The sequence below is a fragment of the Equus caballus genome, chromosome 2 (genome assembly GCF_041296265.1).
Source record: "Equus caballus isolate H_3958 breed thoroughbred chromosome 2, TB-T2T, whole genome shotgun sequence".
Classification (NCBI taxonomy): Eukaryota; Metazoa; Chordata; class Mammalia; order Perissodactyla; family Equidae; genus Equus; species Equus caballus.
This window is the reverse complement of record NC_091685.1, coordinates 44,215,597-44,228,726: the sequence shown is the minus strand read 5'-3', so window position 1 is coordinate 44,228,726 and position 13,130 is coordinate 44,215,597. Positions and strand designations below refer to the sequence as shown.

Genomic DNA, 13,130 nt, shown 5'->3' with positions numbered 1-13,130 from the left:
CCCCTCCTTACACAGAGTGTCAGGGTGGTCGTGGAGTTGGCAGAGAATATGTGCAAACTGCCTCTCCACAGACATACACATGCCCACAGCCCCGGGCTTAGGCGGAGAATAGCTCCCAGGGGGGTGTCTTCCAGTAGGAGATGCGGATGGCATGGCTGTGCATGTGAGGGCCAGGAGGAGGGTGGAGGCAAGGTGAGAGGGCACTAGCAAGACTCAGCACCCATTGGCTTGGGGGCTGGGGCTGCGGTAACTGGTGGCTGGCTCCCCAGTTTGGGGCTTGAGCTCCCAAGTGGGTAGAAGGGCCAGTCCTGAGATGGGATCCTCTGGGAGAAGCAAGCTTGTGAGAAAGGGATGAATCTGGTGTGGGCACGTTGAGTGCCAGGTGCCCAGGGTGTCAGGGCCTGTAGGATCCTGGCTGAGCTCTGGGGCAGGGGGAGGGGCAAACGGCTGGTCTGGACAGCTCTGAGAGTCCTGGGCAGGGAGACCCAGAGGAGGTCCTGTGGTACTGGCCAAAAGGACAAAGCAAGGCTGGCCTGTGGCAGGTGGGCATGCATGCAGCCTGAGCCCTCAGGTGACCGAGTGTGGGGTGGAGGCCCCTGAGGGTCCTGTGGGAGGCCTGACCTTGTAGTTCTCCCTCCAGTCCAAGGCAAGCCACTCCAGGGCCAAACTGAATAACCAATTCGCACAGGTGACTGAGGTCACAAGGCCACCGAGCAGGGAAGGGGAGGGCCATAGCATCCACAGAGACTCCACCTGCCCCCTCTTCATGCCACCTCAGACCAAGCTCTCAGTCGGGTTCCCCTTTCATCTCCACCAGATGGAGGAGGCTCAGGAGAGGCCTGCAGGGGACCTAGGGCCAGCGGACTTCCCCAGCCAGATGTGTGGGCCCTGCCCAAAGCCGCAGGACAGGTGGCCGGGCCTGCACCCCCTCCCCTCCCCTGAGCCATAGCATCAGGCCTGTGCTGCCCCCATGCCCCTCCTGGGTGTGTGCGTGTCGGTCTGCAGGCACCGGGTGCTCCACAAAGGGCCCTTTGTGTGCCCGCAGTGCCCTCCGCCGGGTCGGAGCTTTGCCTGACTGTGGGCGGGAGCAGGTTCGTGGCTTCCACGCCTCGGAGCTGCAGGGGGCGCGGAGGGGCGGGCTGGCCCAGAAAACAAATCCTTCGGTGTCCCGTTTCCTGAAACGTGAGCCAGGTCGGGTGGAGCGTGGAGGGTCCGGGGCCACCGCGGGGACACACGGGCTGGGGGGTGAGACGAAGGACAGCCCCCCACCTGGAGACTCGGCCTTTGGCCCTGCTGGCTCACATCCTCCTTCTCAGGCTGGGCTTAGCAGGGGGCATCTGCGAAAGAGCGGGCTGCTGTGCTGTCACCCGAGCCCGCCTTGCCGCCCCTGAAACTCGAGGCTTGGGCGCGGGTGTCGGTTTACGAGGATGGCGATGGTTTCCAGATGCGGGAGGGGAAGGGCAGGGGCGTGACCTGGAACCCAGGGGGGCCAAATATCGGGGGCTCCACTGCCTGCGGTCAAGACCGCATTCTGTCTCCCGCGTATGGAGGAGATGAGTAGGGGGATGAAGCCCCGGGTGCCCAGCGCCTAGCGAGGGAGAGAGGCGCAGGGGGCGGGGCCACATCTTGCCCGAGGGGCAGGCGCGGCAAGGCCGGGTGTGGCACAGCAGTTGGCGGCTCGGTGGCGTCCCCTACTGCTGGGGGGGTTCCGCTCGGGATTGGCGGGTCCTGGGTGATGTCAGGCCGACAGAGCTCATAGGCGCGGGCGGGCACGGGCTGGGCTGTAACCTGAGAGGAAGGATCAGATAGCGCAGGTGTCCGGTCCATGCCGCCCCCACCGCCAGGTGCACAGCGGGGGGCCACCGGCACAGGCGCAGGTAGGAGCAGCCCCAGCCCCGGGGCGGGCGGCTGAGAGCCCTGGGCAAGCAAGAGCCTAACAGGACTTGAGTTCTCGAGAGGGCGCCCTCGGGGCCAGGACTCCCGCAAGAGAGGGTTCGGGGGAGCCTCGGGGACGCGCGGGACGGTCTGGCAGCCGGCGGTGGGGTGCGGCTGAGGCCTTAGCGCTGGCGAAGCTGGGAGCTGCCCCTTCTCCGGCTCCACCCCGCCCCTGGGCCCGCCCCTTCTAGCCTCACTGGGGGCCCTTGTGCCCCTTGGCGTGCGCCCAGAACCCCTCACTGTAGAGTCGACCGAGCCTGCCCTTTTACCGAGGCCCCCATAACCCTTCCCCTATCCCCGTTCTGAGAACAGGAGGGTCTGGGAACGGGGTTGGTTGCAGCCTGCGACGGCCGCTGGCCGCGAGCCCCGAGAAGGTGAAGAGCGGGCGGGGGCCGGGGGCGGGGGAGGCATAAGGGCCAAGTGCCTGAAGCCCACTTCGCCGCCGTTTTCCCACAGCTGAGCTCCCGCGACGGCCACAACGGGCTGCGGAGGCAGGACTCCAGCCGCAAGCCCCGCGCCTTCAGCAAGCAGCCCAGCACGGGGGACTACTACCGCCAGCTGGGCCGCTGTCCCGGGGAGCCGCCGGCCGCACGCCCGGGCATGGCGCACAGCGAGGAGGTGCGTGCCCGCCAGCCCGCGCCCGCCGGCCGCCCGGGACCCGGCGGGGCCGCCCGCTTCTCACTCGCTGGCCCCTCCGCTCCCCCGCAGGCGGCGCTGCTCCCCGGGAACCATGTGCACAACGGCTGCGCCGCGGACCCCAAGGCGTCCAGGGACCTGCCGCCGCCGCCGCCGCCGCCGCCGCCCCTGCCCGAGGCCCTGAGCTCGGCGCCGCCTGCTCCGCCTCTGCCCTTTGAGGGCGCCGGTCCCGGCTGCGGGCAGCGGCGCTCCTCCTCGTCCACTGGCAGTGAGTAGGGGAGGGTTGGGGGGGGGCGGCGCTAGCCCTGAAGGGGAGGGAAATCTCAACACCGCCCCCTCCCCAGCTGCGACTGCCCTAGTGCTTTCTCTTTTCCTGCTTGTTCTTCCTGCAGCCCCTACTCCAGTGAGGACTTGATCCTAAGAGAAGGTTCTGACTCAGAGCAGGATGCACATGTGTATGTTAGCTTGTCCTCCTTGATTCTGGGGGTCAGGTAAATGGACCAGATTTAGCTGGGTCCGGTTCATTTGTCCTTCATGTGATGTTGACTAGGGCAGTAGAATTGACTGGAAGATCTGAGCTGTGTGATCTGGGGCACATCCACTTCCCTCTCTGGGCCTCCCAGCTCTTGTAGCTGGTGATTCGGATTAGCTGGTGCTAGAGGGAAGCGCTGAGAAGTAGAACCGGCTTCAAGGAGTCAGAGCTGCTGGCCGACTTTCTTCCTGCCCCACATCTGTCCTGAGCCTCTCCTCCACTCCTCACCTCTTTCTCTTGTATTTCCAAGCTGGCTACAGCCCTGAGCCCTTCTCAGATGCGTCAGGGATTCTTCCCAGCCACGTCTCCCCCAGGGGCCTCACTCAGGCCAGACAGGGTCTGGCTTAGGGGACAAGACCAGTGACCCATCATGCCCTGCCCTCCCCGTCCTGGTGACTCCCCTGGGCATCATTTTTTAAGAGCTAGACTGGTGAGGCTGGCCCAGTGGCACAGCGGTTAAGTTTGCATGTTCCAATTCGGCGGCCCAGGATTCACTGGTTCGGATCCCAGGTGCGGACCTACGCACCGCCTGTCAAGCCATGCTGTGGTGGGCATCCCACATATAAAGTAGAGGAAGATGGGCATGGATGTTAGCTCAGGGCCAGTCTTCCTCAGCAAAAAGAGGAAGATTGGCAGCAGATGTTAGCTCAGGGCTAATCTTCCTCAAAAAAACAAAAAAGAGCTAGACTGCTGACCAGGATTCCTGGGCTTCCCTTCTGTAATATGAGACAGTCTCCTGCATGCCAAGGCTCCTGGAAGGCCCAGGAGGTAGTGCCTGGGTGCTGATGCTCCCATCCCAGCCTTGGGGGAGGTGGAGTGCCTTTCTCACCCAGCTGCTCAGTGCAGGGACCATGCGTAGTGGTACCATCCAAAACTTCACCTCTCTGACTGGGAATGTGAGGGTGCAGTGGGGTCCAGGGTAGGGCCAGCCTAGGCTCCCTGGGGTACCTATGGAGCCCCAGCCCCTGCAGACCAGAGCCATAGTAGCATGTCCACCCACCAGAAAGGCCCCAAGCTCTGGGGTCAGCTTCTTCTCTCTACAGCCTGGAGCAGAGCTGAAGCTAGGAACAGAAGAAAAATAGACTCTGGGCTTCTCTAGACACCCCTTCTCAGCAGAGTCTGGGCTGGATGCCCTATGCCAACCCAATGCCAAGATTGAGGCCCTTGCTAGGGGAGCCAGGGCCAGTAGCAGCCCTGCCCAACTCTCAGGGACACCAGCAAAGCTGGGAACTGGGCGGACCACCCTTGTGGAGCCCCAGAGCCGCCTGAGCCAGGGTCAGATGGGCAGGAAAGTTCCTCCTCTCCTCTCCCCCCTCCTCTGCGCATCTCCCTCCCTTCCTCCTGCTCTCCCTGGCCTTCTCTTTGTCCTAGCCTCACCCTGGCCCCCTCCCCCTCCTAACTTCGCTGTCACTTCTCTCCTCTCGGTCCCTAGAAGTGAGAGTCCTGAGGCACAGGAAGAGTGAGTAGCTGCGTGCGCGGCTCCTGGCTGAGGCGCGGGGGCGGGGGATAAGGCGCTCTCAGGAAAAACGATGCCGAAGGGGTACGGGACTTGAGGAAAGGGCAGAGCCAGGGGCGGGCAGGAGAGAGGTCCTCGATGCCACATGCGGGGCCTCCGGACCCACCTGCACTCCTACCCCCACCACACTCGTGTGCACGCTCACGCATTCCGCGCCCGGCCGACGGTTTTGCCTAAATAAATGAGCCTACCGCCGGTGCCTGCCCGACACCTTTCCGTTTTTCCCCCTTCCGCTACTGCGCTCTGGGATCACCAGCCTGGGCAACCCAGGAGCTGTTGGCCCGTTTTGTTCCCCTCACCCAACCATGACTCCTTCCTCAGGCTCTAAAGACAATCCTCCCCAAACTCCAGTCACCTCCGCCGGCCTCGTCGGAAAATGCAAACTCCGCTCCGGGCATTTGCATGTTATCCGCCTGGCCCTTCTTCCTGGGTGTCCCCGCCCCATATACTTAGTAAAGGCTCCGTTTTCCTGAGTCTCCCAGAGCTAAGCAGCGCTTTGCCATAAGTGTGCTCCGGGCTTGCAACCAGTGTGTCTGCGCGGCGTCTGTCTGTGGGGGTGGAGTGGGGAGGGGACCGGCTGGGTTCCGGCGTCTAGGGTCCTGAGCCCGTAGAGCCAAGGAGGCCCCAGGCGATTCAGTCCAAGGGTCACTGGGCTTTGCTGATGCAGAGGGCCGGAGGAAGACTCCACCCCGGCAGGGCCGAGCCAGGGAACCTGGGACAAAGGTCGGGTGGCTGGCCCCAGGTAGTGTTTTGGAGCTGGGCAGTCAGTGCGCTGGGCGGAGACATTCGCTTGAGGCCCCAGGGCCAGCCCAAGAGCCGTCATGAACTCTCAGGGGCCTCCAGGCGGAGGCCCCACGCCCCGTGAGTAGAACCGGGAGGATGGTGGGGCCGCGCGGGCTGCGAGCGGAGAACCCGTCTCTGGGGTCCTTGAGGGCTGCTCGCGAGGCCCGGGATCTGGAGAGCTGCCCTCTCGGCCCAAGGGAAGGCCCCCAGCCCGGTCTAACTTGGGGAGGGGGCCGCAGAGAGACAAGTCGGGGGTCGGCGGGGACGCAGGCCCCCAGCCAGCACCTCGTCTCCGGCCTCCGCTCAGGCACCAAGTCTTTCAACATGATGTCCCCGACGGGCGACAACTCTGAGCTGCTGGCTGAGATCAAGGCGGGCAAGAGTCTGAAGCCGACGCCGCAGAGCAAGGGGCTGACCACGGTGTTCTCCGGCAGCGGGCAACCGGCCTCCCAGGTAGGCGGTCCGACAGGCGCCCCCGCCCCGCCTCCCCGCGCCCCTGCCCGCCGGGGCTTAAGCTCCGCCGCTTCTCCCCGCAGCCCGACTCGCCGCTGCTGCCGGCGTCGCCCGCGCCGTCACGGGCCCGGAGCCCCACCCCGCCGGTTGCAGGACCCCAGCCGCTGCTCAACGGTAGCGTGGCGCCGGCGCCGCCCGCCACCCCTGCGCCTGGCGTGCAGCTCGATGTGGAGGCGCTCATCCCCACACACGACGAGCAGGGCCGGCCCATCCCGGAGTGGAAGCGCCAGGTGATGGTGCGCAAGCTGCAGCTGAAGATGCAGGAGGAAGAGGAGCAGAGGCGGAAGGTGGGTGGGTGGGGCTTCCCAGGGGACCCTGGGGTCTGCAGCTGGGCCCACAGCCCACCCCCTACATCACACTCCCCCCTGCCCGGGCCCTTCAACCTCAGGCGGTTCCCATTACCTCTGGGGAAAAGCAGGGTTGGATGACCTCCCCTCTCCTGGGGCTGTTCCCCATCTCCACCGCCCAGTAACCTGTTCTTTGGTGAGATGGCCATGTTCATCCAACTCTAATGTGCCTTCAAATCGCCTGGGATCTTATGAAAATGCCTATTCTGATTCAGGAGCTCTGGGTGGGGCTAAGATTTTGCACTTCCAACAAGCTCCTGGGTGAGGCTGACCAAGCTGGTGCAGGGACCACGCTGAGTAGCCAAGAGGGCTTTGGTCTCTGTCAGACCAGCCTGGGCTCTTTCCCTACACTGCCACTTTCCAGCTGCTGATACTGAGCCTCATCCAGCCTCAGTTTCCTCATTTGTCAGGTCAGTTGATCATCACCGGCTGGCAGAATAGTTTACCATTGATCTGCTCAACAGACATTCCCCGGGCGCTATCTATGTGCTACACTGTTGTGGCCTCTGGGGATTCACTGTGTATCTGTCAGGGCCTGCTCTCAAGGTGGCTGCGGGAGGGGGTCAGGGGAGGGTCAACCAGCAAGCAAACACGGCACCTTCGTAGAGTGATAAGTGCCCCCAAGGAGACAAAACAAGGCTATGTGAGAGAGGGAGCGACCGGGGAGGCAAACACGGGGCTGTTAAAGCACCTCAGTGCTGTGATGGGGAGAGCAGAGCAGTGGGCAGCCCTACTCCACCATCCTGCTCAGGCTCGGGGCGTGGTTATCGAGGGAAGAAGTGATGTCTAAGATTGACTTGGAAGATAAGCTAGAGGTGGACAGAAAAAGAGTGGAGCAAAGAGCAACCAGGCAGGACAGGGGAGGTCTGGGAGTCAGAGTGGGTGTGGCTCGGTGACTGTACTATGGGAGGGGACAGAGCTGGAGAGGTGAGTGAGGGTCAGATCATCACGGCCTGGCCAGCTGCCCAGAAGAAAATGGACTTTCTCCTGGAACCGTGAGGAACCTGGGAGGGAAGATAACTGGGAGGTGGCATCATCATATTTGTAGGTGGGGAAAGGATTGTAGTGGAGAGGATGAATTGGGAGGCCTGTGAGGAGGTGAGGGCCCCCCCCCACCCCAACCCGGGCTGGAAAAGCCTGGTGCTAAAGTAGCAGCATAGAAGTGGAGAAAAGAGAGGAATAAATGAGACTGTCAGAAGTGCTTGGCAAGCCTGGCTGTATGAACTGTACTATTATCCCAGGGATGACAGGGCGTGGGAATTGCAGTAGGAATTTAGCCTCTTTAAGAGCCTCTTATCCATCAGATAAAAGACTGATGTGGAACAGGGAGGGCTTGGGCGGAAGGACAGCTTGAGAAGGTCGTGGATGGGGAGAGGAGAGGCCCCACTGGGGTCTGGCCTCGACATCGACATCGCAGACTTTGGGCGGGGTGGGACAATGCGCCGGTGCATCGCAGCTTCAACGCCTTTTGCATGTTCCTTCGGTGGTGTAATGAGCAACCAAGCCAGGTGTGGAGACTCCGTCTGCCCGCCCTGCCTCTACAACAGCGCCCAACGACCGGCTGTGTCCCCGTCAGCGACCAAAGTGGACACTGCCCAAAGCCTGGAGCGGCGGCCTGGGCCAAAGCCTCGTCCCAGCGTAATCGCCCGCCGGCCAGGCGCGGCCCGTCCGTGCAAACGCAGCCCCGCGGAGCCATTACACCACCCGGGACATGCAAAGGGCGCCCTCGGCGGGCGCTACGGGAGCCAGGCCAGAGGGAGACGCGCCTCCCTCCCCTCTCTTGTTTTCCCCGCCTTAGCTGACGGCCGGCAGCTCGTGCTGCTACCCCCGCGAGGGCTGGAGGTACTCCCGCGAGCACAACGGCATCCTCGGGCCCTTCGGCGAGCTCATGACCGAGGCCGACATCCTCCGCATCGAGCAGCAAATCGAGAACCTTCAGGTGTTGCACAAGGCGCAGAAGCTGGAGGCGCGCCTGGAGCAGCTGGAACTGGAGCTGGAGCAGCTGCTGCCCATTTCGGCCGCCTTGTCGGCGCCGCGCTTCACCGTCGACCCGCGCCGCATGCACGGCCGAGCCGCCAGCCTGCCCGCCTGGTGCAGCAAGATCTCCACCCTGCTCAAGAGCATGGCCACGCTGCTGGCCGCGCTGGGCGGCCGGCCTGCGCACCTAGCCGATCTGCTGGCGGCCGACACGGGCCAGCCGTTGGCGCCGCTGCCCGACGCGCCCTGGCGGCCGGGCCCGCTCTGCCTGGGCCGCTCCCACTCGCTCAGCTGGTGCCGCGAGGCCGTGGCACGCGAGATCCTCGAGTGTGGCGTCTCGGTGCAGCACCTCCGCGCCACCTATGAGCTGCGCGCCCAGGGCCCGGCGCCCGCGAGCGACCCGCGCCGCAAGCTCTCGTCGCCCTCCGGCGCCCCGGGCCGCGAGCCTATCCTCGAGGAGGACTACGTGGCGGCTGGCCCCGACGAGCCAAGTGCCGCCGCTGTCAACGGCCTGCTGGCCACCGCGGAACCCCTGGGCGTGCTGGGCCCGCCCGAGGCACCAGGCCGCCAGGTGGCGCTGCCGGAGCCCGAGCAGCTGGCGCGCAGGCCGCCGCTCCCCACCGAGCTGCGCGGCGTCCAGGACTACATCGACATGCGCAAGGAGCGCATCGTCTACCTCTTCCTGGAGCACTGGCGCAAGTGGGCCTTCCGCGGCCCGAGGCGCCACGCCCCGGCGCGCCTGCGCAGACTGCTGCCCCGCGTGGCGGCCGCGGGCGCTGGCCTCTACTCGGAGGCCGCCGACGTGCCCCAGCCGCGGGCCGCCGACGGCCTAGACGAGCGGCTGCTGCGCCTACTGAAACAGCGGCAGGTGGTGGGCAAGCTGCTGGGCCGCTGGCGAAGCCTCCTACGGCAGGTGCCGGCGCGCCAGCCACCGGGCCTGGGCCTGGCGCACGGCCTGTACTGGCCGGAACAATTTCTGCCGCCCCTCGACGGCGGCGCGCCCCCACGCTACGACAGCCTCACTCTCGATCTCTTCATGCTTGGCTACTTCCAGCTGCTCGAGATGGGCCTGAGTCGCGAGGAGCGCAAGTTCCGCCACCTGCTGTGCTACGAGATGTTCGACCGGTTGGGCAGCCACCCGTGGGAGCTCATCCGCCTCTTCCACCGCGTGGTGCTCGAGGAGGTGGAAGCCGGCCGGCGTGGCTGGAGCGACGGCTTCGAGGACCTCAGGCGTCAGTTCTTCGGAGACAGCCCAGAGGCTGAGCCGGCCCGGGAGGAAGAGGCTGAGAAGGAGCCAGAAGAGGAGGAAGAAAAAGAGGAGAAGGAGAGGGAGCCGGCCCAAGAGGCCGCTCGAGCTCAGACGGAGGACTGGCGAGAGGAGCAGGCGGAGGCGCCTGCCCCTGCACCGCAGCCCCCGTCCCCACCCCCGCCAGCCGCTCCTCCCCCGACGTCGGACCCTCCTAGGACTGAAGCCCCCGCCGAAGACCCCCTAGAGCTTGTGACTGAGATGGGCGAGTTCAGCAACGAGGACATCTGCCGCTACATAGACCGCAGCTTCTCCTTCTGGAAGGAGAAGGAGGCAGAGCTTTTTGACATCTGAGCAGCAGAATTCAGAAATTACCCTGAAGCATCTTAACCCGGGCCTGGATGCCTGTCGGGTGCTCTCTGGAGGCCAGAAACAGGCAGGAAGAACCCAGGATAGGTGGCCTTGGAAAACCCAGCATGCCCGGGACCAGGCTGCCTCAGCCTTTGAGGTCCCATCATGGCCTGATGTGGGGTGTTGGCTGGGATGGGGGGGGCATGGCACAGGGCAAAATAGATGTTCCCATTTGACCCTACAGTGTTGCCTGCTTCCGCATGCACCCAGGTGGAAGAAGCAGCCCCTCTCAGTGAGGGACTTTGGGTCCCCCTTGGGGCCGTGTGGCTCTCTTTCTCTCTTTGGTTTTTCACTGGAATTCACAGCTGCCTCTTTGGCTGAAGTCAGGGGAGCCACGTGTGCAGTGTTCCGTGTGACGTGTACAGATCCTTTCTTCCCTGTAACAACCAAGTAATAAAACTCTTTGCTGTAAGCTGCCTGTGTTGGATGCCCCCCGTCGTGTCACTGTAGCCCCACAATTGTAGAGCTGGTGTCTATTCTGGGAATAGGACAAATATAGGCCAGAAGGTCCTTCACAGTGGAGCCAGGGAGCAGCCTGAGTCTCTCCTAGCTGGCAGGATCTGTGGGGGCCCAAGTATGTGTATCTGCCCAGAGATTCTGGGCCACAGGCCTGGGGTCATCTGCCCACCCGCCCCAATGGGGAATCTCATTCTCTGCTCCCCTCCTACACCCAGCTCTGACCTCTCTGGTGCTATCTCTAGGACACAGGGACCGGGGTTATGGCACCTTCATCCATTTGCCCTATAGAAGGGCATCAAACAGGTCTCTTCCTGCGACCCCATCTGTGTCCCATTGTCCCTGACTCAAGAAGATTCCCAGAGTTGAGGGTGCACCCCCTTCAGCCCCCTACGTCCCAGCCCATGCTGACCCTGAAGCTTTGTGCTCGTGTTTCAGGAGGAGGAGGAGGAGGCCCGGCTGGCCAGCATGCCTGCCTGGAGGCGGGACATCCTGCGGAAGAAGCTCGAAGAGGAGAGGTGAGCTGGGGGTCTGGAAGATGCAGGCCCTGGCAGGGTATGTTGATCATGTCCCTGAGGTAGTGGCACCAATTAATGCTGTCTTTTTTCCTTCTAGGGAGCAGAAGCGGTGAGTATGGGGCTGGGCTCGACCTGCCTCTCCTCCCTGCACCTAGTCACGGTCTTTTTGCCCCTTCACCCAAACCCATCTTGAACACATCCCCTTGTCACTCAGCCCTGTAGCACAGCCTCTCTGTTCCCAATAATCCCACCAGACCCCTCTCCCCCAATAACTTAGTCCCTGTTCCCCAAAGTCTACCTCCTATGCTGTAGTAACTTTGACACGAATTACCCAGCTCCCATCTCCCTTTCTGCTCTGCAGTTAACCCAACCTCTGTGCTAATAACCTTGATAGTCTGTCCTTCAGAACTTAGTTTCTGTCCCCAGTAATCTAGCCCAATGCTGTCCCATAGAAATATAATGATAGCCACTTATGTAATGTTAAATTTTCTAGTAGCTACGTTGAAAAAAGAGATCCAGATGAACTTAATTTTCACAGTATATTTTACTTAACCCAATATATCAAAACTCAGTTATATACTGAAATAATTATAATTTCAATTGAAATTATATATTTCAATATATAATCAATATAAAGATTATTAATGAGATGTTTTACACTCCTTTTGAAAACTAAGTCTTTCAGATACCATGTGCGTTCTGTGCCTACAATACTCCTCAGTGCCACCATTTCAAATGCTCAAGCCACCTGTGCTTAGCAGCTACCTTGTCAACAGCACAGATCTAGCCCCCACGTTCTAATAACCTGTTCTAATTACCCAGCCCATCTCCCAATAATGTGCTTCCTCTGCTCCCCAGGAGCCCAACCCCAGTCCCGAGTAACTCAGGTCCTGGCCCCAGTAATCTCTTCCCCTGCCCCCAGAACGCCCCCTCCACACCCTCTGCCAACCTCAACCCAGCATCTCTGCTTCCAGTAACACCCTCAGCCAGCAATAACCCAGCCACAGCCTCTAAATCACCCAGCTCTTATGTGTACCCCAGTGACCCCAGTCTGCCCCCAACCAAGCCCCTCTGTCCCCAGCAATCTCAACCACATGCTTCCTAACCCACCCCCTGTCCCCGCTTGCCTAGCCCTTCTGCCTCTAGAACCCATTACCCCGCCCACCATTAATTAGTCCCTCTGTCCTCAGCAGCTCAGCCCCTGCCCTCAGTAACCCACTCCTTGCCAGTGACCACTCACAGTACGCGGCCCACCCTCTCACCCGGGCCGCTATTCTGCCCCCACCCCATGCTTAGGAAAGAGGAGGAGCGACAGAAGCAGGAGAAGATGCAGCGGGAGAAAGAGCAGTCGGAGAAGCTGCGGACGCTGGGCTACGACGAGACCAAGCTGGCGCCTTGGCAGCGGCAGATCATCCTGAAGAAGGGAGACATCGCTAAGTACTAGATGCCGCCCTCCTGTACGCAGCCTTCCGAGTTCGTAGGGGGGCCCCCCAGCTCCCGCCCTGGCCTGGCAGGCCCGGGAGCCGCGCCGCCCTCCCCTCCCGCGCTGGAACCCCTCCCTGACCCTCACCCCAGGCCCCGCATCCTCAGCCCGGGGTGACGCTGGAGCACGCCCGCCCCCGCAGTCGCCCAGAAAAAGTGCCCAAGCTGTTGACGCAAAAAGATGCTGCTTATTTGCATGCCTACTTACATATATTTGCATGTTCGTTGAATGTCAAAATGTGCAGAGCTCTCCCTAGCCCCGTGGGTGGTGACTTTGATTTCCCCGCGGGGCGCGCACCGGCTGCAGCCCCCTCCCCCGCACCCCGGAACCCGCGTGGCTGGCGCATCCTGGGCGGAGGCGGGCCCCACGCTCGGGGAAGGGGTTTTCCTCCCTCCCTGACCCAGATCTGCGCCCGGCCTAGCCGGGGCCACATTTCCCATCCCCGCCAAGGGTTTCCTCTCAGTCATTTGTTTACCAGAAACGATGAAAACTGCAAACTGCCCGTCGGGACGGAGTTGCCGCTCCTGGGGCCCCACCTCTGCCCCCACTTCCCTCCAGTTAAGTCTGCGCCCCGTCCCCGGCTAGGCCCCGCGCTCCTCGGACCCTTTCACTGCCCTGGTGGAGTGAGTGGAGGACGAGGGGCCCTGGACCTGCCTCCAACTGCTGCCTCCCCAGTCCCCGCGCCCCCGCCGTCTCGCACCCCCATTAAAGCGCTCTCAGCCGCCCGGGCCTCACGTTCACTCTCAACTCTCACTCGCCGTCGCCGAGACTTCCTCT

The 13,130-nt window shown here is 62.6% G+C and overlaps 1 protein-coding gene across 9 annotated transcripts in view; it reads left to right on the top strand.

Moving 5' to 3' along the window:
* ESPN (espin) overlaps positions 1-13,077 on the top strand; it is a 32,145-nt gene extending 19,068 nt beyond the window's left edge. The window contains exons 8-15 of one of the 9 annotated variants that reach the window (XM_070254001.1): positions 2,392-2,553; positions 2,644-2,839; positions 4,536-4,562; positions 5,710-5,855; positions 5,939-6,202; positions 10,791-10,870; positions 10,968-10,979; positions 12,167-13,077. In XM_070254001.1, coding sequence (XP_070110102.1) covers positions 2,392-2,553; positions 2,644-2,839; positions 4,536-4,562; positions 5,710-5,855; positions 5,939-6,202; positions 10,791-10,870; positions 10,968-10,979; positions 12,167-12,314 — 1,035 coding nt within the window. In that variant the 3' untranslated portion in view covers positions 12,315-13,077. Of the gene's footprint in view, positions 1-1,730; positions 1,878-2,391; positions 2,840-4,535; positions 4,563-5,302; positions 5,481-5,709; positions 5,856-5,938; positions 6,203-8,060; positions 10,309-10,790; positions 10,882-10,967; positions 10,980-12,166 lie in introns of those variants that run through there. The other 8 variants (XM_070254016.1, XM_070254007.1, XM_070254031.1 and 5 more) reach the window with 8 other exon arrangements.
* Positions 13,078-13,130: the final 53 nt, after the last annotated feature.